We start from the raw sequence: 27,440 nt of genomic DNA on the forward strand, positions 1-27,440 counted from the left end.
TTTACAGAGAAGATACTTGACAAATGTTCACTGAACTGATTTCTTGTACTAAAAAAACCTGTCACCTAGTGACAAACCATGGATGTATACATTCAGACCCAGGACTGTTCACCAAAGAGCAAGAAAATGAAATTAAGTGTGGATATCTGGAGGCAAAAAACGTTAAGGGTATTTTCACTTTAAATGGTAGCAAATAGCTTATGACATTTCTTAACCCCATTAATTAACAGATCAAAATTATGGGACTAGCAGTAAGTAAATTCAGTCGTTACTAATCCCTGAGATGAGCCTTATTCTATAGAATGCTTTCCTGGATACTGGAGCCTGTCAAAATTAACCTTACTTTTTAATTGAAAGTGTGTCCACCATGGATGGGTAAATCCCTAGACTCAAGAGAACTGTCTAACTGAATGTTCAACTTTGATATCCCTTTAAAAGAAAGATTCTAGGGCTTTACCCCCCAGGCTGCTCCTCTTAATCACTGACTTGCTCCCTTGGCAAATACCTACTGAGTACACATGCCAGGCACTCTGCTCAGCACCAAGGACGAGGCGGTGAGTTCCACAGACATGATCCCTACACAGACAACACACTGATCAAATAATCATACAGGTGCAACTAAGAAAGCTGTTACAAGGAATGTATCTCTTACTTCTTTCATGGCCTAGGGAACTTCATCAGGGAGTAGCCAGCCTGTTGGTCTGTTAAGGTTAGTGGTCTTCCTCGCCAAATCTGAGCCTCAGTCAAATCCCTATACAGCATTCAACTCGAGAATCAGCTTCTCCCAGGCTGGGACTTTGGATGTCAACCAGATACCAGCAGGTAGGGGCTCATGGCAGAGATCACTCCCCTTGAACAGTGCCTTACAGATTATAAAGCACGCACACAGTATCTTAAGTGTTCATCACCACAGCCCAGTAAGGGCTGCAGTGAAGCACATTTTACAAAAGCACGAAAATCATGCCCCAAATGGTGAACAAATTTCTGTCTGGCCTCTGAATGGTGTAGGTGGTGGAAGCTTCAGAGGAGTTCTGGCTCCAAAGCAAGAGCACATTTCATTCCCCACAACACAGATGACTCCGTCTATAAGACCCTACACCAGCACGTTTGAAAACATCAGCCTCAGTCGATGGAATCAGAATTACATGGCGTGCTTGTCCTGTACCGGCTGTTGACCTGGTTATGCATCTAGCCTTCCTGCATGAAGGCCAAAGCCAGTAGCAACCCACCGCCAACAAGACATGAACCTGGGCCTGTTTTTGATTGTGGGGATGTTGCAATTAGTCTGTCCTCTCCATTTTCCATTCCATTTTCCTCATCTTTAAAATAGAGAAAACGGCATCTGCTCTGCCTCACTCACAAGACTATTCTATAATTGAGATACTGTGTAGGAATACACAATTTTAAATCATTTAAATTTATCATTTTAGCCTCAGCAAGACTCCAAAGCTGACCAAACTTGAGGCAGGTTAGTTCTGTTAATACACTGCACTGAAAACAGTTTGATACTATTCAGAAAGTTATTGACATTGTAACTTTCAACAGCCTGCTATACATGAGGGAGACAAACCCTTAAAACTCATGAATTCCAAACTGAGGGAGTCTGTCCATCAAAACTACTGTGAGGAAGACTGCTAAATGCATCAAGTAACAGCTCACCTTTATTTAAAAGCATTTTAAAAGTTCCTAGCTTGAAAGCTAACGATGATGGAAGGGAAGAGCAACTGGAGCAAATCATGGAAATAAAAACCAGAAGCCAATTGACAGCTACTTCTACAGCCAGCAAAACCTCAGTCACAGGAAGCTTGTATCCTGCCCAAAGGGAGAGACGACCTGTGGGTCTTTTCCCATGTGTAAACAAAGGCCCAAAATGCTAAGAAAAGGGAACAAATGTAGAAAGGCAAGTTGAAGCCTTCCTGAATTTGCTTAGACAAATGGTGACTGAGACCGACATTAAAGAAGCCACTGAATCAAAAGCAGATTTTTTTTTTTTTTTTCCTTTTGAGACGGAGTCTTGCTCTGTCGCCTAGGCTGGAGTGCAGTGCCGCAATCTCGACTCACTGCAACCTCTGCCTCCTGGGTTCATGCCACTATCCTGCCTCAGCCCCCCGAGTAGCTGGGACTATAGGCATCCGCCACCCCACCCAGCTAATATTTTGTATTTTTAGTAGAGACAGGGTTTCACCGTGTTAGCCAGGATGATCTCGACTCGTGATCCACCCGCCTCGACCTCCCAAAGTGCTGGGATTACAGGCGTGAACCACTGCGTCCGGCCAAGAAGCAGCTGCTTTAAAAGGTTAGGGACTAGTGGGAAAGGCACAGAATTGCTCCTTGGCTACTCATATCTTTTTAAAATTAAACCAGATTGTCATATTTTAAGATATACTTTGTAACAGTTTTGAAATTTGACTACTTTAATTAAGAAATGTGTAATAGGACAGGTGTGGTGGCTCACACCTGTAATCCCAGCACTTTGGAAGACAGAGGTGAGAGCCTAGGAGTTCAAGACCAGCCTGGGAAACATGGCAAAACCCCATCTCTAAAAAAAAAAAAAAAAATTAGCTGGGCATGATGGCACATGCCTGTAATTACAGCTACTCAGGAAGCTGAGGTGGGAGGATCATCTAAGCCCAGGGAGGTTGAGGCTGCAGTGGGCCATGATTGCATCACCACACTCCAGCTGGGTGACAAAGTGAGACCCTGTGTCAAAAAAAAAAGTATAATAAATGAAAAATAGAAAGGTCACTGCTAAATTCTCAAGTACAGAGCTGCCTACTGGAGCCCTGGACAATGATGTCTACACTTAGACCATTACTCATGGTCTCACTCATAAAGTGGGGTCAGGATTGTTGTTTGGACCAGTTCACTGTTATATATCTCAATACCTGAGTCAGTTCATCCCTTGGAGGTGACTAGCCTCACCTTTTAATTCCTAAAACCGTTATTTTAGTTTTGAAGTAACAGGGATCAAGATAGTTCTATACTCAGGTATTCTCAAAAGCTATTTCTGACATGGATGATAATGATTTACCACTTTGTCTTCAGAATATAAAAGTGTCAACTCCTTGCTTTGTAAAAAGTGTTACTATTTATATTTTATCTCTAATCAGCACAATGATCTTTAAGGGTAAAATTAATTTCATTTTATAGGTAAGAAAGAACTGAGGCATAGAAAGGTTAGGTCAGGAGTCTAAGGTCACACAAGAGAGGTGGTAGTGCCAGGATTTGAGCTCATGGCTACCTCCCAAGCCTGTGCACTTTCAGCAACAGGACATGCCATTCAGTACACAAGATAAGAATTTTGCTGACCATTACAGTGCTGTTAGCTAAGACAGAAACAAACTGAAAATTGGTGAAATGACTGATTTACTCTGACTCCTATGGTTTAACAAGAATACCAATTAATGCTAATTAAAATAAACAGAGATTATTTTTCTCCCTTTTCTCCCAATCAAAAATTGTCTTTAAGCTGATGCTATTGTGGGTTAGTAAAGGAAGAGGAGCTTGCCCAGCAAAACTGTAGTGGCCACTCTGACAACATGACTGCTTTCTCCATTTCCAAAACCTTGGCACTTGAGGCCCTACGCATCCCAGGCAGGCCGCAGCGTTTACGTACCCTCATGTCCCCGCTCATTAATTTCTTCCTGGAGACTCAAAACACTGGTGAGGTTAATGATCCTTCTCCGGGGGGTACAAGCTGCAGTCATTTCCTTTCGGGAATCATCTTCCACCATTTCCACATCAGAATCTTCCCGATATCTCTTTCTGCAATGAAGAAAAGGAAGTGCAGATCATTATTATTCTTGTTTTTAAACTTAGCCAAATTTTGTGGGTTGCACTTTGGAGGAGCAAGCAACTTCTCTGTGCTGGTTCTACAGAGCTGTGGATGAACCCCTGTGCTGGCGGAAGGCCAACAAGATGTCTGTTCTCTGGTAGACTGCTTATCTGACAATCCTCAGATCCCAGCAGCTGGCCACACAGCCAATGTAGCAGGACTCTGGAGTATAGCTTCATCCCGTAGAGCTGCAGGACCTTGAGCAAGTGAGCTGAATTTGTCAAGTCTCATTCACTCATTCCTCCATCTATCCATCCATCAGACACTGCTATAGACTAACTACGTCCAGCAATGAACAAAACAGATAAGGTACCTGCCCTCACAATGCTTACTTCCTTTTTTTTTTTGAAAGAGTCTCACTATGTCTTCCAGGCTGGAGTGCTGTGGCATGATCTCAGCTCACTGCAGCCTCTGCCTCCCAGGTTCAAGCAAGTCTCATGTCTCAGCCTCCTGAGTAGCTGGGATTACAGGCGCAAGCCACCACACCCAGCTAGTTTTTGTATTTTTAGTAGAGACGGGGTTTCACCATGTTGGCCAGGCTGGTCTCGAACGCCTGACCTCAGGTAATCCGCCCGCCTCTGCCCTGCAAAGTGCTGGGATTACAGGTGTGAACCACAGTGCCCAATCCACAATGCTTACTTTCTAGTGGGAGAGTCAAACAGCAACAGAAAAGAGATCATTTTAAGTATCAATAAACACAATGAAGAAAATAAAACAAGGTAGCATAATAGAATGATGGGGAAATAAGAGGAGAAAGAACTTCAGACTCAATGGACAAAGAAGACCTCTGGCAAGAGGTGACTTGCTGGTCTCATACTCCCAACCTCAGGGGATCCGTCCGCCTTGGCCTCCCAGAGTGCTGGGATTACAGATGTAAGCCACCACACCAAGCCAAGAGGTAACCAGGGGGTTCCCAGGCTGAGAGAACAGCAAGAGCAAAAGGGTAAAAAGCTCAGTCAGTTCGGATCAGCCATGAGAGCTGTATGGCCAAATCACCACGTGGGAGAAGGAAAGTGGAGGGTTGGAGCAAGGGTAGGGTGAGGGATTTAAGTTTTATCCCAAGAGCAAAGGAAACCACTGAAACATTCTCAGCAGAAAAGTGATACCACTTGATTTTGGGCTTAAAAATATTTGACTACTCTGTGGTAAATATCACTTAGTTCTGCAAGTGATAAACAAATGTAATACTTTCCCTGCAGAGATAAGAGCATTAAATGAGATAACGTATGCAAAGTATCTGGCACACCACAGACGCTCCATAAATATTAGCTTCCTTTATTACTCCCTGGAAAAAAAATCTTTTTTTTTTTTTTTTTTTTTTTTTTTTTTTTTTTTTTTTTTTTTTTAAGAGACAGAGTGTCACTCTGTCAGCCAGGCTGGAGTGCAGTGGCGTGATCATGGCTCACTGCAGCCTCAACCTCCTGGGCTCAAGTGACCTTCCACCTGAGCCTCCTACGACTAGCTGAGACTACAGGCATTTGCCACCATGCCTGGCTAGTGTGTGTGTGTGTGTGTGTGTGTGTGTGTGTGTGTGTGTAATTCCTAGACTCAAGTGACCCTTCCACCTTGGCCTCTCGAAATGCTGGGATTACAGGCCAATGCGCCCGGCTGGAAAAAATTCTTAGAATTAGGCTGACTCAGAAATGAGTAAACTGAAGTAACGTGTCCCAGTTCACATGGCTAATTAGTGCCATGATAGTGCATGTGCAGCCCTGGGCAAATTCCTTCACCTTTAACTCCAGGTTTCATATAAGTACACACTAAATAAAGAATATGCACCTCAGAGATTTCAGTGAGGTAATATCTTAGAGTACCTGCAGAGTGTACACTGGAAGTGCTCAAAATTAAATGACAATCTTTATTATTATTATTATTCCTGCTCCTTTTCTCCAGGTTTCTTTCACCACTAGCTCACGTACTTCAGGGATTTTGGGGGTTTTTGTTTGTTCGTTTGTTTTGAGATGGAGTTTCGCTCTTGTTGCCCAGGCTGGAGTGCAATGGCATGATCTCAGCTCACTGCAACCTCCGCCTCCTGGGTTCAAGTCATTCTCCTGTCTCAGCCTCCCGAGTAGCGGGGATTACAGGCATGCGCCACCACATCTGGCTAATTTTGCATTTTTAGTAGAGATGGGGTTTCACCATGTTGGTCAGGCTGGTCTCGAACTCTTGACTTCAGGTGATCCACCTGCCTCAGCCTCCCAAAGTGCTGGGATTATAGGTGTGAGCCACAGCACCCGGCCAGGGAGTTTTATAAATTAGATTCAGAACGTGTGTTTTTTCTGAAAAAAGTGAAAGCAGCTTTAAGTAGGATGAAAAATAATCCTCCAGATATGTTAGGCTTCTCTCTCTAGCCATTTCTGGTGTTGAGGCTCTATCAAAATTCTTTACTAAAAATAAAAGATAAACCTGCTTTTGTTCTGCTGTGTGTGTTTATTCAATTAAGCAACTACTCCACAGTCTGAAGTGTTTTTAACTAATGCTTGGAACTGTGGACATTTAAGTTAATTCAAAGGACACTATGGTGGGTGACTCTCAAGTTATGGTCAAAGGCAGACAGTGGACAAGGCCACAGCACCATTCCAGCACCATTCCAGAGGGCAAGTCAGGCAGAGAGAAGATGCAAGTGATTCATGAAAAGCCAAAGTTAGAAGGCAGTTTTATTACAGAATAAAGGAGGTAGGCTGTACTTTTCCCAAAAGGCCATACCTGGGGTTGCTGGAAGTGGGTCCTCTCTTCTCTGACATTTCTGAAGTCCCCTTTGTTGTATCCCCCTCCGAGCTCTGATTTTTGGCAGCCACTTCAGCTGGGGCTGGGAGTTCAAGCATCTCCTCATCTTGCTGCATGGCCCTGCCACTAGAAATATCTGTCTTATCCTCTGTGACAACGGCCTGGGGCTGACTGGACAGGGGTGTGCTCAGAGGCTGCAGAAATGCATCAAGCTTCTGTTCCCGGGAATCTGTACGAACCATCTGGTGGGCATAGACCTTGTCACTACTTCCAGAAGTAGAAGAGGAGGTCAGGCTTGTTGTGGATTTAACCATCTCCCCAGAGGGGCCAGCAAGTCCTGGTAGCAAAGTCTGTATAAAAAAATATATATATACACACACACATATATATATCTATATAAATATATATATACACACATATATATACACACACACATATACACACACACACATATATACACGTGTGTGTGTGTGTGTGTGTGTGTGTGTATATATATATATATATAGTGGAGAGACCCAGAATAAGAAGTATAGATATACAGGTCCCCAAATGGAGCAGTACTAAGAAAGAAACTAGTATGAGGTATAATTATCATTGTTATAGAAGCAATTCTGCCCAAAATTTGAAGTATAAAAGGTTTACAGGTATAAAATTCAAGAATTAAGCAAAATCCTTATAATCTTAAAATTCTCTTGAAATGGAAGTATCAGTGTAAAATTTTCATATTTTTGTCTTGGGGGGGGGTGCTGCCAGAAGAAGACTTTTTTTTATTGTGGTAAAATATATATAAAATTTACCATTTTAACCATTTTTAAATGAGAGTTCAGTGGCATTTACATTGTTGTGCAACCATCACCACCAGCTATCTCTAGAACTTTTTCATCTTCCCCAAACTGAAACTCTGTGCCCATTAAACAATTTCTCACTTCCCCTTCCTCCCAGCTCCTGGCAACAACCATTCAACTGTCCATTTTTAAATATACACATTTCCTAGCTCTGACCACTGGAAAGGCCTAAAAGTAATGACTACCCAGTAGCAATGAGGACTCCCACATCCCAGATTATAGTCTCTAAATACCATTTCCCACTAAAATGAACTAGAGCTCCTTGGAGAAAAGGCCTATTCCAGGGCTTGGGCTGGGAAAGTATAAAATGTGCCTGCAACATCTTGTCTTGTCAGAAACAAGGAAATTATCAAGACTAATGGAATTCGGTCAAAAGGTAGAGGGCCCTAGCTCCAAGGGCTTGCTTCCATGGGACTAAGACAGGATAATTTGAGCATCAAAAAGAAAAATGACTACAATTGATTAAAATATGTTGCTCTGTTAACAGCTATGACAAAATACTGAAAGAGCAAAAAACTGAAAGTGAGGAGGGAGGAGATGGAGAGGGAGGGAATAAGAGAGGAAGAAAGAGAAGGGAAAACATCATTAAACACCACTGGAAATTACTAGGACACCATTCATTCCTTTGAAAATTGATAGCTAGAGGGATATAATTCAGCATTTGGTCTTACTTTCTAGTAAGAACTGTACTTCAGGACAACCAAATAGCTATTAACAAGGGAAAGTTCTTCTATACCAAAGAATTACAGTCAATACAGAAGAAATGATAAAATCAGAAAATCATAATCTTGCAATCTAATGAAATAACTGATACAGGTAATGGTCATCAACGAAAGGTGAAACCATTTAAGCTACATGTTGATGGATAAGTTTACAATGAGGGAATCAGGCTGTCACCAGCTGAACCCACTTATGAATCTTATCACCAAAATGATATAACAAGACATTATGCGCCTCCTGCTGGGGTATAATAGGAAGTACAGGGCCAATGGAAACAAAAAGGTACAGCGACTTTTCTAACTTCAGAGACTTAAATGATTTTTAAGAGTAGTTATGGTAATTTCTGCTTCCCAAAACCCACCAGTAAATTAAAAATATATATATACACACACACATATACACTTAATATACATAAGTATATATATACACACAATATTTACTTAATATGTACATATTTTTGTCCAAGGTTCCCAGCTCATAACTCCCATAGTCCTGTTACCGTCTTTTGTTATAATGTTGGGGTGCTGTAGGCCTCAGAAGGTCTTAGGAAACAGAATTTCTCTTACCTTCTCCTGCTTTCTTTTCACTTGCCCAAGGCAGGACTCTAATCTGATTGTGGGTCACAAGACCCTCATTCCATAGGGGTCCTGCCCCATATCCTGGAGGAAAGAACGGCCACAGAGAGGCCAGGAAGAATCTGAACAAACAGGCCTTACTGAGTTTAGACCCCTTTATGTCCAATCATATTTCGACACAGTTGTCCATGTTTCGATCATGCCTGCCTAACGATGTCTCCATAAAAGGCCCAAGAAGACAAGAGTTTGTGGGGTTTCGGAGAGCTGAACACGTCGAGGCTGACAGGAAAATGAACAAGAACTCATCCATGTGCTGGGAGCCAAGTATATGGGGACAGAAGCTCCTGCACTCCAGACCCTTCCAGATCTAGCCCTGTGTATCTCTTTATTTGGCTATTTATTGGTATCTTTTTAAATCTTTGTAATAAATCCAGAAAACTAAGTAAGTGTTTCCCTGAGTTCTATGAGCCACTCCAGCAAATTAATCAAAAATAAAGTGGGGGGTTGTGGGAACCCCAACTTGAAACTGGTCAGAACTTCTAGAGTCCTGGACTTGTGACTGGTGTCTGAAGCAGGAGACTGGGGGCAGTCTAGGGGACTGCACTCTCAACCTGTGGGATCTAATGCTATCTCCAAGTAGACAGTGTTGGAATTAAATTGGAGGAGACCAGCTGCTGTCCACTGTGGAACTGACTGCTTGTTTAGTGTGTGGGGAGAAACCCCCCGACAAGTGGTTATAGAAATCTTCTGAGTTGATTGTTGTTATGGTGAAAGATTGGAGGAAAAACACAGCAACCAAACATGATGAGTGGAATCCCCAGGGTTCCTGATTTCCATACCAAATGCATTCACTGCAAACCAGGGCTTCTGATGTACTGGCCATGATCAGTGGAGTACAAGGCACAATCTGAGAAGCAGAAAGATGGTGGTTCCATGGGCCAAAAAGTCAGGAGCCAGTGTGACCTGCTGCTGGCAGGGAGAGAAGGTATTCCGATAACCCTATGAAAACAGGGAGCAGCAAGGAGCCCACCAAGCTGGTGTCATGCACCAACGGACAAGGGCAGGCCCTCTGATCCTTCTGAAAACACACTGGTCAGGACTTATGCAGAGTTCCACTGGAAAAAAAATGTAATCTAACAAAATGAATCTGACTAACCCAGGATAAGACAAGGAGGCATGCTGAGAGGTTCTTCTCCCCATGGAGCCACAGACTCTATGATCTCTGGTCAACCCCTTGGACCTCAACTGGGACAGAGCAAACGGCAATCACTCTGGGCTAGGCAATGTGCTCTCCATCTCCATTTCACACTTTGGGCCTTTCTTCCCACTCCCCACCAGCCAAACCATTTCCAGGTCCTGGCAATTCTACATGCTCAACTACTAGTGAATGGGGCTACTTCCTGTGTCTCAAGCCCCTCACCACTTCTCCCAAATCATTGTAGGCTTCCATCTTGCTCCTCTCCAATCCATTCTGATATTACAACCAGGGAGCTCTTCATGAAATGCAAATAAGATCCCACCCATTCCCATCAAACTGAAATCTAAACTCTTTAATATCCTGATGAAAACCTCTCTATTTGGCCTGAATTCTGCAGCCTCAACTCCATCACTGCCACTTGCCCTAACAGATCCATACTCAGACCCCAGCACAGATTAACCCCAGCTGCACATGACAGTACCTGGGGAGGGTTTTAAACCATCCTGATGCCCAGATCCCACCACCCAAGAATGATTTAGTTTTAGGGAGGGCCCAGACATTGGAATTTTCTAAAAGTTTCCCAGGTAATTCTAATGGCAGCCAGGGTAGAGAACACTGGACCCACTGCACTCAACTTTCAGATCCTCAAACACATATTCTCTTGCGCCTCCAGGCCTTTTATCCTTGCCATGTCCTCTGCCAGAAACACTCTTTTCATTCCCCCTCCCCTTTGGCCCAGCAAATTCCTATTTAGCCTTTGGGTCCCAGCCTCCATGTCACTTCCCTCCCTTTCCTAACTGCCAAAGTCCAGGACAAGGGCCCCTGCTATATTCTCCTGTTTTTCTCTCCCATGGGATATATTCTCTAGTAGACCATGAGCGCTTCTGTGGAAGGCAGCAACATCTATGCTGCATCCCTGGGCACCCAACACAGTGTGTGTCTCAGATAGGAGTCTCAATGCACATGTGCGGAGGGAGGCAGAATAAAAGGATCAGTAAAGGGGCACTGAGCTTAAGTGAGCAATGGGAACAGATATCAAACCAACTAACAGTTACTGGGCATTTCCTGTGTATCATAGTGCTCAAAGAGCCTTACCCATGCTAGACACGTTAACCCACTGGGGGCAGGTGTGGCCTCATCTCATCCATGGGCACTACGAGGCACAGGGACTTATGGCCTCAGTAAGACCCAGGTCTCATGTTGGTACCAGGAGTTAATCAATAACGGAGAACGAGGGTTGGTTTCCAGACAGAACTTCTTCCTCCCACCTGCCACATATCCCTTTCAGGTCTCACCAGTAGGAACCTTTCTCTCTGCATCAACAGTCTCCAGATGTGTGGGTTCCAAGGCTGGTGGGGCTACCCTAGCTGGGTTTAATCTCACCGCTTAGTGCCCATGCCACCTCCATCTAGATTCTTTCCAGGTAGGTAACTGTCAGTGTCCTTCTGAGAAGCATTCATCTGCTTGGGAATTTTAAGTTTTCTGTGAAGTAGGGTCTCACGGAAGTCCAGTTTCTGCTTCTAGGATCCAGCATAACTTAATGGAGAAAATATTTATATTCCTATTTTGTAGTTTCAGTGTGCTTAGGATGGACATCTTTACCATGATTAAAGGGCTGCCCACAATCACATCATCTCAGGACCACGAGTATATTGGAGAACATTTTATCCAACCTGCCTATCTTATAGATAGGAAAACTGAGAACTCAGGTTAAGTGAAGTGACTTAGAATAATAAGCACTTAGAACCTGTACCAGATACTTTCTGTTCACTGACTGCTTGTAACTGTCCCTGGATGTGGGTATGACACATTCCTTCATTACTGAGGGGGATATGGAGGCCAGGGAAGGTTAGTGACATGGCTGGTAACCCAGGTCTGTCCAACAGTACAGCCTCCGCTCTTTCCACTCTTCTCGCTGCCTCCCTGGGGCCCAGCCCCTCCACTGCGCCCTGTGTAGGTGGGAGTAGCCTCCTCCTGAACATCTCCAGTGAAGAGCGCATTGAAGAGGCACCCTATTCTGTTTTCAGATAGCTTGTTTTCCTAGGAAGTTGGTCTAAGGTTCCAGATGGAGGCAAAGTGAGGAAGTGAGCTCAGGCCTTATGACTCTAAGCCTAGGAACAACAGCACAATACCTTTATAACTAGGTTTAAAGAAGAAAATGTTAAAACTATCAAGGTAATACTTGCAAAGAAAGTTCCTAAGTAACAGGCAAAAATCTGGGCTCTCACATCTGGCAGGGCACATTTCAAAGGCCCCAGAGAAGTAGCTGGATAAGAAGCGCCCTGACCTGGGTGAAGTACATCCTGGAGGAATTGGAGCCCAGGAGCTTGCTCTCGATGTGCTGCTGCACCCGCTCCAGGATGCTCTCCTCGTGCAGGAAGTGAACTTCATGCTTTGTGGGGTGCACATTAACATCCACATTCTGGGGACTGATTTCTAAACTGGCAGGAAAATAAGAGAGAACAATTACCTCAGATAGTGGGAGGGGGAGAAAAAGCCCACATATGGTGTATGTGGTGGCCAGAAGATTTGAGGCCAGATGACACAGTGGTCAAAACCTCAGGATCGAGTCTGAGTGTGTTCAAATACTGGCCCTGCTACTTAAGAGCTGTGTAGCTTTGGGTAAGTTACATCATCTTTCTTTGCCTCAGTCTCTTCACTTGTAAAGTGGACAGAACAGAATTACCTATCTGACAGGTTTACGGCGGGAATTAAATTCACGCCAAGTGGCCAGGCGTAGTGGGTCACATCTGTAATCCCAGCATTTGGGGAGGCTGAGGCGGGTGGATCACGAGGTCAGGAGATCGAGACCATCCTGGCCAACATGATGAAAACACGTCTCTACTAAAAATACAAAAATTAGCTGGGCATGGTGGCGCATGCCTGTAATCCCAGGTACTCGGGAGGCTGAGGGAGGAGAATCCCTTCAACCAGGGAGTCAGAGATTGCAGTGAGCCGAGATCACGCCACTGCACTCCAGCTTGGTGACAGAGCAAGACTCCATCTCAAAAAAAAAAAAAAAAAAAAAAAAATTCATGCCATGTGCTTTATATGTATCTGCCACATACAATATATGTTAACTGTAATAACTGTCATTTTAGAACTAGTGGAATTTTTTGTGTGACCTTGGGCAAGTCACTTAACTTCTTAGGATCTGTTTTCTCATCTGCAGCCATGAATAAGTCCCCTATTACGTAAAGAAACAATATATACAAGAACATTTTCTATCCATAAAATGTAGTCATAAAAGCCAGTTTAGAGGCTATGCTAGCTATCAATTTATCGCCTCAGCTCTGAGTCCATCTTTCATTGCTTGCTCTGTGATAATGGAGGTTTGCAATGTAAAGCTTTGCCAGTATAATGTGCTAGAGGGACTTAGCAGGAAGAAAGGGTTTCTCTGCCAGGTTAGGGTGCACTCCTATCAGACTTCAAGTTCTTTAGCACAAGTGGCCAGCAGCATGTGCCCTCTTCTCACAGGCAGTTTTCCCCAGCATCCCCTCAGAGTGGTACTGGGCAGCGCCTCATTGACTTTACCTCACAGCGAGCCAGTTACATTCTCTTCAATAAGGTCTGCATCTCAGTCAGTAGGTGGGGGACTGTGGTGGGGGATGGTATCTCAGCCGTAGGAGGAAATGGTTGTTCTTTATATCTGCTGTTCCTATCTCTTCACTTCTTACTATCTAATCCCCTATTACTCTAATCTCCTGTTTATAATTCTTTATTCATCTATTCAAATTGTTGCATGGTTTCTATCTCCTGTTTGGATCCTGATTAATATGGAGATGGAAGAAGGTGACAACTTGACCAGTTTATTACTTTGCAAGGGAAAACACGAAAACATTTAATCTAAAACTAACTTTAGGCCGGGTGCAGTGGCTGAGGCCTGTAATCCTAACACTTTGGGAGGCCAAAGTGAGAGGATCACCTGAGGTCAGGAGTTCAAGACCAGCCTGGCCAACATGGTAAAATCCATCTCTACTAAAAATACAAAAATTAGCTGGGCGTGGTGGCGCATGCCTGTAATCCCAGCTACTCAGGAGGCTGAGGCAAGAGAATTGCTTGAACCTGGGAGGTGGAGGTTGCAATGAGACGAGATTGTGCCACTGCACTCCAGCCCGAGTGACAGAGCAAGACTCCATCTCAAATAAAAAATAAAATAAAACTACCTTTAACCACAAGTTCTGTGCTCTCCCCCTTTCAATCAAAATGAAAACAATGATAAATTAGGATAATTAGGATATGAAATAGACAAATTAGTAGCAGAGCCAGAAATAATAAAGAAATCCTCCATAAGTCAGCTCTGGACTGTAAATTCCTTTAGAGCAGGGGTACCTCACATTTATTCTGTATTTCAAATACCTACTATGGGGTTTGGTCTATTTAATGCAAGTGCTAAACTATTTACGACTGCTAAAATATGACTGCTAAATTAATTACATCAACATCTGGGCAATCAACAGTGGATATGTTAAGAACCTCCACAGAGCAGAACAGTCTTTTTTTTTTTTTTTTGAGAAGGAGTCTTGCTCTGTCGCCCAGGCTGGAGTGCAGTGGTACGGTCTCAGCTCACTGCAACCTCCACCTCCCAGGTTCAAGTGATTCTCCTGCCTCAGCCTCCCGAGTAGCTGGGACTACAGGCGCCCACCACCACATCCAGCTAATTTTTGTATTTTTAGTAGAGACAGGGTTTCGCTACGTTGGCCAGGCTGGTCTCGAACACCTGACCTTGTGATCCGCCCACCTCAGCCTCCCAAAGTGCTGGGATTTACAGGTGTGAGCCACTGTGCCCGGCTGATTGTCTTTTATGGAAGAAAAACAGTAGCTGTTGTGGCTTCCCAACTGACCCCAGCAGAAGTAATATTTAGAGCCTCTAGAGCACATCTGTTTCCACTCTGCCTACAAGCTATCAGCACCTCCTGATGGGGTGAGGCATGGCATTCCTTTTTTTATTGCTAACACAGAGCCTGGCATATAGCAGGCTCTTAGTGAGGTTCTGCTAAATTAGTGAATAAATGAAGGAAAACTGTGCCTTGTACCTGTAAGAAGGGACAGAACATCCTTTTGCCAGTGGTGTATGGGATTCACTCTGATTGTACTATTAGCATGCTCATCTCTTTCAAAGAGGAGAGCCTGATGGAACATCTGTTCCTTGTGAGTCTTGCTTGAGGAGTTTGGTGCTACATTACCTGAGGTACAGGAATGGGTGTGTGTTTTTGGGCAAATAGGCTGCATACACTGTTTCTATGGCTTTTCTCAAGGAAGTTGATTCTACCAGACGATCTAAACAAGAAAAAGAAAGCAACCAGTTCAAAACTGTCCTGAGGGGTGAGGTCACAGATATACATTCATACAAAGTCATGAAATCACCTCAGGAAAAACATTTCTGTAGTGATATGCACATCACATCCCCAGGAAGAAAGGTGCACCTTTACTTGTCACCACTTCCCAGCCCAGTATCTTACTATCGGCTTGGGACTGTTTTACTTCAGCCAAGTAATAGAAAACATGATAAGGCAGTACATTCTCCCTCCTCACTTCCCTTTGCCCCCATTGGCTCATGTGGACTAACTGTGCTCTTGCTGGGCACAGTGGGAAGTATGACGTCAGCCCTCAGACTTTTCATTCTGCAAATACATGCCGCATATCACACACACCAAGTGCTGGGAGACAACATGCTGATAAATAAACTAATTCCAACCCCAAGGGGCCAGCACTATTATAGACGTGTGTGTGTGTTAAATAGTGAGCCCAGAGAGCAACTAACTTTGCTCAGGAAATTCCGACGGTGGAGTAGCCATACTGAGTTTTCCAGAATTTCAGGCAGTACAAGTGTCAATGCATATTCAAGGTAATTTAGGAAATGAGGCTGGTTTGGAGAGGGTAGAAAGCAATAAAGGCAGAAAAAAATAAGACTAAAATCAGGGGACGATGTATGTTAGGAAACACAGCTCTCCTTTCTCTCTGGACAGATTTAGATGACCTGCTGATTATCTGTTGTCCTGTGTTGTTGTAGACAAGGATATGTCAAATCTTCTTATTTCCAACAGGAAGAGTGGTTGTGACTTTATCAATGAAGAGACTAACATCCTCTGAGTGCTCACCACATCCACGACCCCATCATTAATGTCCCTGTACTCCGTAACACGTGTCCTGACCACACGGGCCTGGAGCAGGCATGGGCACCTGACAAAAGGACAGCTGGAGCCCCTCTGCTGAGAATTCTGAACTTGAGATGCGCCAAGGAGTGTTCTTTGTCCCTGCCACCTGAGTGTACCTGCACAGTGTAGATAAATGAACGGCATGCGTAAGAGCTTGACCATTTTTTGCTACTGGGAACTTGGTATTGTGAACACACTAGCTAATGATAATGCAGAGGCTGTGGTAAGCAGCCCCAACAGAAACGTGGACAGAGGCCAGTCAGGCAGCACCTACACTGAATTTTTTGTCTGCTTTATAGCCAGCATGTGTGTTACAAAGCAGTTATTCTTCATGGTTAGGAAAAAAACTAATGAAAAACATTTTCTGAGCCTTGATTAAAACAAGCTTTGTTATACATCAGGTGTAAGTCCTTCCTAATAAAATAGGAAAAACCCTGCTAATAGACATCAGTGTAACAGAATGTTTGTAAAATGACTGGCTCTGTCCCTAGTGTTCCTGTATTGCTTTGAACAACTGTTGTAAAACATGCATATTTTGAAACATTTACAGCTGGCTAGTAGTCTAAATGGAAGCAGGAAATATTCCATTTCCAACAGCAAACAAAACAAAAACTACAAAATTATTATTAAATCCTTTAAAACAATAAAGATAAGTAATCTATAAGGTAAAAATGATGAAAACTGAAAACACGGAAATGGAAAGATTCATCTTATTTCTGGGTGGAAAACGAAAAATTCAGACTGTGTTTGGGATTATTTATTGTTGCTAGGTCACCATCAAAACCTTGTAATAAACAATTAAGTCATAAGGAGCAGAATATAAAATAGCATTTGTTTAGTAAATAACAATCATGTAAACACTATATCAGCAGAGAGACAAAAACTGTAAAGGAATTTGAGAAATATGCTAGTTAATTTAGTTAATTTCCTCCCTAATTTTTAGAACTGCTCTTTGAATCATAAAGCTCATTCCTTAAAAAGGAAAATCTCCAGTATCTTAGCAATTTCTTTAATGACAATGCCTATACCTAAGGTACCCCTTTTCTGTATCCTGCTGTGCAATTTCAAACAGTGGCCCTTGATCTCTTCCAGCAATGTTCTGGCTAGGGCTTGCTTGTAAGGACTCTGACACTGTCAGGTAAGCACAGTGTGCTGGCTCACAGCAGCCTGTTATGCCCTCTCCTGAGCTTCCTCTTAGGTAAGAACCAGACTCCAACAGTCAACCAGCAATGAGCACATGTGGGAGGGCTGAGCACAGACTTAGGACAAAAATTATACATGATTCCCAATAAAACCAAACTTTGCCATGAGGTTTCTCTATGTTTAATCAAACCTATGGATCAGAAACTTTTCCATGGTCCCATAAAATTCCCTGTGGGTGTTTCCTGTGAGTGGATTTCCCACGTGGTTCTTTTTAACTTACGGTTGATGAAGAGTAAGAAGATGCACTTCTTCACTGAGTAGTTTGCATTGGATATGTAACCATTCATTTTGAAGGCTAGGGTTTTATCCTCACATCCAATTTCTATCAGTTCTCTGATTAGAAAAGAGATTCTGAAGCTTTTGAAAATACTCAAAACTCAAACATTATAAAAGAATCAGAATTTAAAAACATAAGGTTCCTTCCCATAAACTAACTTTGTGAAATGAGGGGCCCAGAGACTTGGTCCATTTGAGGTCCTCCTGTGCCTGTCCATTCATCCATCCATTTGTCTGTTCATCCATTCACCCACCCACCCTCCCATCCATCCATCCACCCACCCACCCACTCACCCACCTACCCTACTCAGTCAGTGTTTTCAAGCACTTGTGCTATGTGCCAGGTACTGCTCTAATTGCTGGAACAGATCAATGAGTCCAAGCTCTGAGACCTTATTTTGCTGAAACTTGAATGTATCTTAGTAACTAAATCCCAAAGATGAGATTCCAAGAACTTATCTCTGCTGAATTACTTGCTATACTGAATAGCACCACAACGTGGTTCTACAATGTGTGTTGTTCCCAGGAGTGTTTATTGGGGAGGGAAGGTTAATAGGCGAGTAAGAGGTCCTCAGACAAGCCACACTTATTTCTGTCTGGAGACCTTCCCAAGAACTAGTTCCTCTGTCTGGAAAGCTCTACTCCTAATCTATTGGTACCTAGTTAATTCCTATTTATCCTTCATATTTCAAAAATTATTTCTTCAAAGAACCTTCTCTAATGATCCCTTTCTCTGACCCTACAGAGTTTTCCATCATGTCCTTTATTTTCCCAGTGAGGCATCTAGCACAATCTGCTAATGAATGGCATAATTATTTCATGTGTCTTTCCAACTGCAAAGTCAGCTGAGGGCAGGCATCATTTCTTCTTTGTTCACTACTATATCCCTACCATATAGCACAATACCCAGGAAATAGCAGACACTCAATAAGGGTTTGCCGAATGGCTGGTGGAAGCTTTTTATGCAGTAATGTGTGATATGAGTGTCTTCAACGGAGGGTACGGTTTGTGGCACTGCCCATACACACTGAACCAGCAAACTCTTTTTTCCCAAAATGCCTCAAGAGGCTAGTGTTCTGGAAGACTGCTTTGGGAAATGCTGCTATAGAGGATTTCTAATCTTGTATAGTCCCTAAGATTTCACAACAACTAATTCTGATCTTAAAATCTAGTTAAAGCAGCTCTGAAAAGTTACACTGTAAACAAAGCTATCCCTTCGCTCTAGGAGCACAGTTTTAAAAAATTAATTCATTAACAATTAGAAAGAAAATGGTGGCTGGGCATGGTGGCTCACGACTGTAATCCCAGCACTCTGGGAGGCTGAGGTGGGTGGATCACGAGGTCAGGAAATCGAGATCATCCTGGCTAACACAGTGAAACCCCGTCTCTACTAAAAAATACAAAAAATTAGCTGAGCGTGGTGACAGGCGCCTGTAGTCCCAGCTACTCGGGAGGCTGAGGCAGGAGAATGGCGTGAACCCAGGAGGCGGAGCTTGCAGTGAGCCAAGTTCGAGCCACTGCACTCCAGCCTGGGCGACAGAGTGAGACTCTGTCTCAAAAATAAATAAATAAATAAATAAAAGAAAATAGTAAATTAAAAGCAAACTAATTGTTCCTCAGTCGGTTTAGCTCAAAGAATAAATAATCTGCCCTTCAAAGTAGAAACTGGGCTCTGGTATGACTGCTGCTGCTTTTCAGATTTCTGGGAAAAGTGAAGTCAGGAGCTGTCTCATCCATATACCTCCCATATATGGAAGGGTCTCAGTATTTTTCCTCAGATTATGACATAGGCACTTTGGGCTTTATAAAGTCCTGAGACAGCTAGGAATCTGTGATGGAAATGGTGGTTTTTACATGCAGAGGGGAGCACTATGAGGAATCCATAATGCAAGCACTTTTCCCCTCTTACGCTTTTCTTGATAATGAAGATTTAGCGACACGAATCTAGTCTTTAAGGCAGGAAATATCTTATTTGTCTTTATATCCCTAACTTCTAGCACAAAGCCTGGACTATGAGAGGCAATTAATAAATGTTGAATGATAAATAAGTGAAATCCTAAAGTGATAATGGAAATACAAGGAAAAGAAGGAGCACTGGAGGATAAAATAATTCTACTACACTATAAATATTTTCAAGACTAAGACCTTGAAAGAACACATGATTCACGCCACAGCATCTAGGAGATTACATACACCCAGGAAGTGTTGATTACATGAAATAAGAACTCCATTAACAAATCTGAAGCATAAAACAAGCCTGCGTACTTGACTAAAGCAAACTCTTAATGCAGGTACTATCTTGAAAGGTTCCAAAATAATGTGATAGAATGATAAACCAAGATAATAAACGTAAAAGATTTTTTTATATAGGTTATCGACATACCGACTAACAGCATTTCCAAAGATGGAGCGAATATTGTCCACGGTTGAGGCATTGGGTAGTGTCCTAACATCAGCTACTGTCTCTCCTTGCTGATAAACAAACAGCAGAAGACACAAGGACTTATTTGTCTCACGGTTGAGACTGAAACATCATAACCTTATCTCCACCAGCAAACTATTAAAAATCCCCTTTTTTCTTTTCATAAAACAAAACCATCCCCCATAAACCAAGAACTTACTTTTTTAACTGAGAAACTAATGCCTGCATTGTGTATTGAATACCTGGAAAAGAAAAACAAAAGAGTAAGAAAAGAGTTGCCAAAAACACACACTAGATGTCAGAGCCCCCTTTTAGTTAAATAAATTAGTGGAGTTGAGTATCTAAACAAAGGTGCATATAAAGAAAAATATCTCCATACAGCCTATTAATATTTTACCCACAGAAAAATAAACCAGCAGAAACTTCATGGAGATAAAAATGCTAAAGTTGACTGAATCAAAACACAGGCTCCTCTCTGCTTTTATAGGTTGCTGATAGAATCAAGGATATCACGCCACTATCTCTTTTTTATTTATTTTTATTTATGTTTGAGACAGAGTTTCACTCTTGTTGCCCAGGCTGGAGTGCAATGGCACAATCTCGGCTCACTGCAACCTCCGCCTCCTGGACTCAAGCGATTCTCCTGCCTCAGCCTCCTGAGTGGCTGGGATTATAGGCGCCTGCCACCAGGCCCAGCTAATTTTTTTTGTATTTTTAGTAGAGATGGGGTTTCGCCATGTTGGCCAGGCTGGTCTCGAACTCCTGATCTCAGGTGATCCACCCACCTCGACCTCCCAAAGTGCTGGGATTACAGGCGTGAGCCACCACATTCGGCCCACAATCTCTTCACTTTCAGTTTTATTTTCAGAGTGTCCCAAAGGTCTGGTTTGCCTCAAGGATACCTTGAAAAGCTAGCTCCAACAACCCCTGCTTTTATTCTCTCTCAGAGCCCTCAACATGCCCTCCTTCTCACTGGCTTCTTCCTGTCCCTGGGTCTTATTCTAATATCTCGCAACATTTTCTTGGTTGGCGGTTATTTCTCTTTTCTCTACAGAGCTCGTGAACCAAAGGATTGTGTCTAGCAAAATGCATTTATTAACTAACAATATTTCACTTTACCACACCTAAAACCAAAACAGCCAACTAGAACTCCTTTATTTTTAGGAGGTAATGAATATTCTGACACTGATTTATAAAATTCCAAGAAAAAGGCCGGGCGCGGTGGCTCACGCCTGTAATCCCAGCACTTTGGGAGGCCGAGGCGGGCGGATCACCTGAGGTCAGGAGTTCGAGACCAGCCTGGCCAACATGGCAAAACCCTGTCTCCACTAAAAATACAAAAAAAAAAAAATTAGCCGGGTGTGGTGGCATGTGCCTGTAATCCCAGCTACTCAGGAGGCTGAGGTAGGCGAATTGCTTCAACCTGGGAGATGGAGGTTGCGGTGAGCTGAGATAGCACCACTGCACTCCAGCCTGGGTGACACAGCAAGACTCCGTCTCCAAAAAGAAAAAAGTATAAAAGTCTAAGAAAAAGCAAAGAAACTTGATGTATAAACTTGTCATTTCATTAAGGTGAAATGTTTGACTCACTTTAGATTTTTTTTTAGAAATACTGAAAAATGGGCCGGGCGTGCTGGCTCAATGCCTGTAATCCCAGCACTTTGGGAGGCCAAGGCGGGAGGATCATCTGAGGTTGGGAGTTCAAGACCAGCCTGACCAACATGGAGAAACCCCATCTCTACTAAAAATAGAAAATTAGCCGGGAATGGCGGCATATGCCTGTAATCCCAGCTACTCGAGAAGGCTGAGGCAGGTGAATTGCTTGAACCTTGGAAGCAGAGGTTGCAGTGAGCCAAGATCATGCCATTGTACTCCAGCCTGGACAACAAGGGCGAAACTCTGTCTCAAAAAAAAAAAAAAAAGAAATACTGAAAAATGGCCAGGCATGGTGGCTCATGCCTGTAATCCCAGCACTTTAGGAGGCCGAGATAGGGGGATCACCTGAGGTCAGGAGTTCGAGACCAGCCTGACCAATATGATTAAAACCCCTCTCTACTAAAAAAAAAAAAAAAAAAAAAAAAATTGCCGGGCATGGTGGCATGTGCCTGTAATCCCAGCTACTCGGGAGGCTGAGACAGGAGAATCGCTTGAACCCAGGAGGCAGAGGTTGCAGTCAGCCGAGATCGCACCATTGCACTCCAGCCTGGGCAACAAGAGCAAAATTCTGTTTCAAAAAAAAAATATATATATATATATATATACACACACACATATACATATACATACTGAAAAATAGTTAACATATCCCTATCATAATCAATGATATGTGGGTTCGGAGAGCCTATACTAAAGCCATCTGTACCATCTGTACCAGCAGAGTAAGTCTATCATGGATATAATGTTGTTTTCATCTGTCCTGAATCCCTTCTCCTCCTCCTGGTAACAGCCTCTCATCTTCCTGTGGGAAACTACCTCTATTCCAATCTACTTGATATGCACCCTTAGTAAGACTGCCAATCAAGAAATCTTCTCCCCACAGATATGGGCACATGATCATCGAATGCACTCTGCTAGGAAACTGACTCTAGAGCAAAGTCAGGAAAAGAATGAAAACAACTGGAGTACAGTAATGATGTTAGGTCCCAGAGGCACCCTGGTTCTTATTCTCTCCAAGGGGCAGCTGCCCACACTTCATGTGGTAACTCCTAGCCTTCCACTAAATTTCTTTTTAGCTTAGGTTGGCTAGAGTCACTTTGTTTTGTCTGCCATCAAAGAGCTCTCATTGATCTAAAGACCAACTGCTCTTTCCTGGGGAGATGAGAGAAAGTGCAAAATTGGTGGCTAAACCTTGACCAGAAACTATCTGTAATCTAGTTTTACTTTTCACCATCTAGCTCAGCAACCGTTCACAATGTATGAGCACTAGAACACATTACTTTGATGACAAATCTCAGAGACCCACTCCCAGATTTTGGACTGTACCTGCCAACAACTTCCAAAATTTTCCCATATTCTTCACTTGGATTTTTTAAAGCTTTTCTCCTCGTGGCTATGTTGTAAAAAAGGTCCTCCACCTGAACAGAAGATCGATTTTTCTTAGATTTTTCATAGAAGTACTTGAAAATAAAACCCAAGATGTCCTAGCAAAAGCTAGGTCTTAAGATAGTGAATCCAATTATATTTACCAACAGCACAGTTCTAAGCACTGACTGGGGCCAGGGATAAGACAGCATTAACAGAAGAATTAAAGGACATTTTTCCTGCCTCCCACATTCATTCACTGATTTCTCAGCTATGCACTGGGGGCTATCTTTGTGTCAGGGTCTTTGCTTTGTACAGAAAATATGAAGACAAAGCATGATCTTGCTCAGGAGAGTACATGATTTAGTGGGACACACATGTAAACTGACAAGTATAGTATCACATGGCATTCAAAGATATTTTTCAGGCCAGGTGCAGTGGCTCATGTCTGTAACCCCAGAACTTTGGGAGGCCAAGGTGGGCAGGTCACCTGAGGTCAGGAGTTCGAGACCAGCCTGGCCAACATGGTGAAACCCTGTCTCTACTAAAAATACAAAAATTAGCTGGGCATGGTGACGCATGTCTGTAATCCCAGGTACTCAAGAGGCTGAGGCAGGACAATTGCTTGAACTCAGGAGGTAGTGATTGCAGTGAGCTGAGATCACACCACCGCACTTCAGCATGGGCAACAGAGTGAGACTTCGTCTCAAAAAAAAAAAAAAAGGTATTTTTTTTTTTTTTTTTTTTTTTTTTTTTTGAGATGGAGTCCCGCTCTGTCGTGCAGGCTGGAGTACAGTGGCACAATCTCGGCTCACTGCAAGCTCCGCCTCCCGGGTTCACGCCATTCTCCTGCCTCAGCCTCTCCGAGTAGCTGGGACTACAGGCACCCGCCACCACGCCCGGCTAATTTTTTTGTATTTTTTAGTAGAGACGGGGTTTCACCGTGGTCTCGATCTCCTGATCTCGTGATCCACCCGCCTTGGCCTCCCAAAGTGCTGGGATTACAAGCGTGAGCCACCGCGCCCGGCCAAAAAAAAAGGTATTTTTCAAACTAATAATAATCACAAAATTTCTTAGATCATTTGAAGTTCTTGGAAATCACATGGTGGTCACCGTGGTACAAGATCTCTCTTCCTTTTTGTTTTGTTTTTGAGACCGTGTTTCACTCCTGTTGCCCAGGCTGGAGTGCAGTGGCACAATCTCAACTCACCACAACCTCTGCCTCCTGGGTTCAAGCAATTCTCCTGCCTCAGCCTTCCTGAGTAGCTGGGATTACAGGCATGTGCCACCACGCCTGGCTAATTTTGTATTTTTAGTAGAGATGGCGTTTCTCCATGTTGGTCAGGCTGGTCTCAAACTCCCGACATCAGATGATCCACCCTCCTCGGCCTCCCAAAGTGCTGAGATTACAGGTGTGAGCCCCTGCGCCCAGCCCAAGATCTCTCTTAATATGTATTGCAAAACACACATTCTTTTCTGCCTCCTGCCTGGCTCGTCACATTCAGGATTAGGCAGGTTACATTGGACTTCAAGATGTGCTCTAGATGGGACTTGGGGTGGAGGGGCGGGATGGATAACATGACAGCGGGGTGCTTTGTGGAATCATAGAAGGGAAAGAGACCAACTTGAGGCACTATACATAGGCAGCATGATGGACTTTCTCCCAGCTAATGATACAGTCATATGTCTCATCAGACACCCTTTAAGTCAAGAGGGCAAGTATTCTTTGCTTCATTTGATAGATGAGAAAACTGGGGTTAAGGGATGTTAAGTGACTTGCCTCTGGACATACAACCATTGAGTGACAAAGCTAGGCTCTAACCCATGCCTTCTGGAGTCAAGCTTAATCTTCTTTCAATGCCAACTACCCTGCCATTGATTTTTGCCATCCCAATAAAGAATCTCCCAGCCCTTAAAAAAGACAAGGACATGGCAGGCTGCCATGCCACAAAAGCCAATAGTCATTTATCTTGCTTAGAGGATATCTTGGGACCTCCATTAACTAGTGCAAATTCATTTTATTATTACCCTGAAAACTCAGAAGCAATTTTATTTTTTATTCCAATATTTATACAAACAAAGCTTCAACAATTTACTCTCCCATGTACCATTCTTACCGTGATCTGGGTCCCTTGATTACCAGCACATGGTTTAGGAGGAGCTTTCAGTTTTCCATCTGAGTAACTTGCTCTAACGAGAAAAGATAACAAATTAATATCCAGTAGGGAGACAGATACTAATCCCAAGGGGAAAAGAGAATATCATACCAACAATGGATTAAAATATAGCCATATTATATATTGTCTTCATTATTTATCATTTTCCTGTTTATTTCTCCACTACTTCCATAATCATTTGAATTGGATTTTTTTTTTTTTTTTTTTTTTTTTTTGAGATGCAGTTTTGCTCGTTTCCCAGTTTGGAGAGCAATGGCACAATCTCAGCTCACTACAACCTCCGCCTACCAGGTTCAAGCGATTCTCCTGCCTCAGCCTCCCAAGTAGCTGAGATTAAAGGTGCCCACCACCATACCCGGCTAATTTTGTATTTTTAGTAGAGATGGAGTTTCACCATGTTGGTCAGGCTGGTCTCAAACTCCTGGATACGCCTGCTTCGGCCTCCCAAAGTGCTGGGATTACAGGCATGAGCCATCATACCCGGTCCTTGAATTGGATTTGAAAAAATATCTGTTCTTCTAGCAAATGTTGCTATTTACTTGCTGAGTTCTGAGCTACCATACAATGGTTTTGCCACTGTCTAAGTTAACAGTAACATTTTTCAGTAATTCTGCAATTATTTATTGAGGAACTACCATGTGTCAGGTCTGTGGAAGCCCTGGTAATAAAGAAAGGTCTTGGGGCCGGGCGCGGTGGCTCATGTCTGTAATCCCAGCACTTTGGGAGGCCGAGGTGGGTGGATCACGAGGTCAGGAGATCGAAACCATCCTCGCTAACACGGTGAAACCCCGTCTCTACTAAAAATACAAAAAATTAGCTGGGCGTGGTGGTGGGTGCCTGTAGTCCCAGCTACTTGGGAGGCTGAGGCAGGAGAATGGCGCGAACCTGGGTGGCAGAGCTTGCAGTGAGCCAAGATCGCACCACTGCACTCCAGCCTGGGCGACAGAGCGAGACTCCATCTCAAAAAAAAGAAAATTAAATTAATAAAAAAAAGAAAGCTCTTGATCTAGTGATAGGTAGACTTTTTACCTAACTGTAGAACAATATGTTAAGTGATCTAGAGAAGGGTCCATTCAGCCTGAGGTGGGAGTGAGGGTGGGTAAAAGCAACCCAGAGAGATGGCAATTCATCTGTTCTTTAGAGAGGAATAATTTCAGGCGGAGACAGCAGGAAAGACCATTCAGGAAGGCAAAAACAAAAATGAAAGCATAGAGGCTTTAGAATACATGGCAGCTGGGAATAGGTAGAGCAAAGGGGCTGGAAAGGCAGACTGAGAGCACATTGGCAGGGGCTGGTTGCCAAGATAATGATTCTATTTCATCCTGCTATGGAAGGGGAGCCATTTTAGTATGCAGTGGCATACCATAACCTAGGCTATCTAGGAAGGCATTAACTCACAACTCTCTCTTCAGTTAGTGACAGGGGATTCTAATAGTATCAGCCCATCTAGATCTAGGGCAATTAGAATTCACACAGAGTCAAACGCCCCTAGCATTAATGTTGTGTAATCTGAAATCTCCACTTCCATTACTTCACACATTTATCTGTTGAGGAAGACTGAGAAACAGACAGAACTATCCTTTGTTGAAGATATTTTCCCTTATTTATTTATTTATTTATTTATTTATTTATTTATTTTAAGGTTGGAGTATAGTGGTGTAATCATAGCTCACTGCAGCCTCAAACTGCTGGACTCAAGCAATCTTCCCACCTCTGGAGTAGCTAAGACTGCAGATGTGCATCACCATACCCAGCTAATTTTTTAAAAATTTTCTGTAGAGACAGGGTCTTGCTCTGTTTCCCAGGCTAGTCTCAAACTCCTGACTTCAAGCAATCCTCCCACTTCAGCCTCCCAAAGTCACAGGCAAAGCCACTATACGTAGCCTATTTTCCCTTTTAATCTACAAACAATCTGTGTGATTTTTAAAAATTATCTTTTTTTTGGCATGAGTCAGGTATTCCTACCAGTCTTCAACTAGTGAATGGCCAGTGCTTATAAAAACAAAGGTGCGATTTTGTTATCCTGAATCCCATTTTTGTTCTGGTCCAAGGCCATTCATCAGCTTCTGAAAACTGTACCAGCATAACAGATAGCCAGCAGCTACTTGTAGGAAGGCAAACCAGCACAGGTATACACAGGTGGTAGGAGCTGGTGGCTCAGGAGCCAGCTAAGGAAACATGAATCTTTAGCATCCCAGCCACAGCCCTCTAATCAGTCCAAAGCAATACTCCAACTGAAGGGCAAAGGGGCAGAAATTACATCAGCAGCTACCATTTACTTAG

The 27,440-nt window shown here is 43.2% G+C and overlaps 1 protein-coding gene across 3 annotated transcripts in view; it reads right to left on the reverse strand.

The window, feature by feature from the left end:
* Window positions 1–27,440, reverse strand: part of MLH1 (mutL homolog 1) — a 56,122-nt gene that overhangs the window by 17,214 nt on the left and 11,468 nt on the right. For all 3 annotated transcript variants that reach the window (XM_030812147.1, XM_030812146.1, XM_003256846.4), the window contains exons 5-13: window positions 25,098–25,170; window positions 22,942–23,033; window positions 20,159–20,201; window positions 19,921–20,009; window positions 17,482–17,594; window positions 15,087–15,180; window positions 12,188–12,341; window positions 6,542–6,912; window positions 3,617–3,765 (exon numbers count right to left, since the gene is read on the reverse strand). In XM_030812147.1, the coding sequence (XP_030668007.1) occupies window positions 3,617–3,765; window positions 6,542–6,912; window positions 12,188–12,341; window positions 15,087–15,180; window positions 17,482–17,548 (835 nt within the window). In that variant the 5' untranslated portion in view covers window positions 17,549–17,594; window positions 19,921–20,009; window positions 20,159–20,201; window positions 22,942–23,033; window positions 25,098–25,170. The remainder of the gene's footprint in view (window positions 1–3,616; window positions 3,766–6,541; window positions 6,913–12,187; window positions 12,342–15,086; window positions 15,181–17,481; window positions 17,595–19,920; window positions 20,010–20,158; window positions 20,202–22,941; window positions 23,034–25,097; window positions 25,171–27,440) is intronic.

Source organism: Nomascus leucogenys, chromosome 4 (assembly GCF_006542625.1).
Source record: "Nomascus leucogenys isolate Asia chromosome 4, Asia_NLE_v1, whole genome shotgun sequence".
NCBI lineage: Eukaryota > Metazoa > Chordata > Mammalia > Primates > Hylobatidae > Nomascus > Nomascus leucogenys.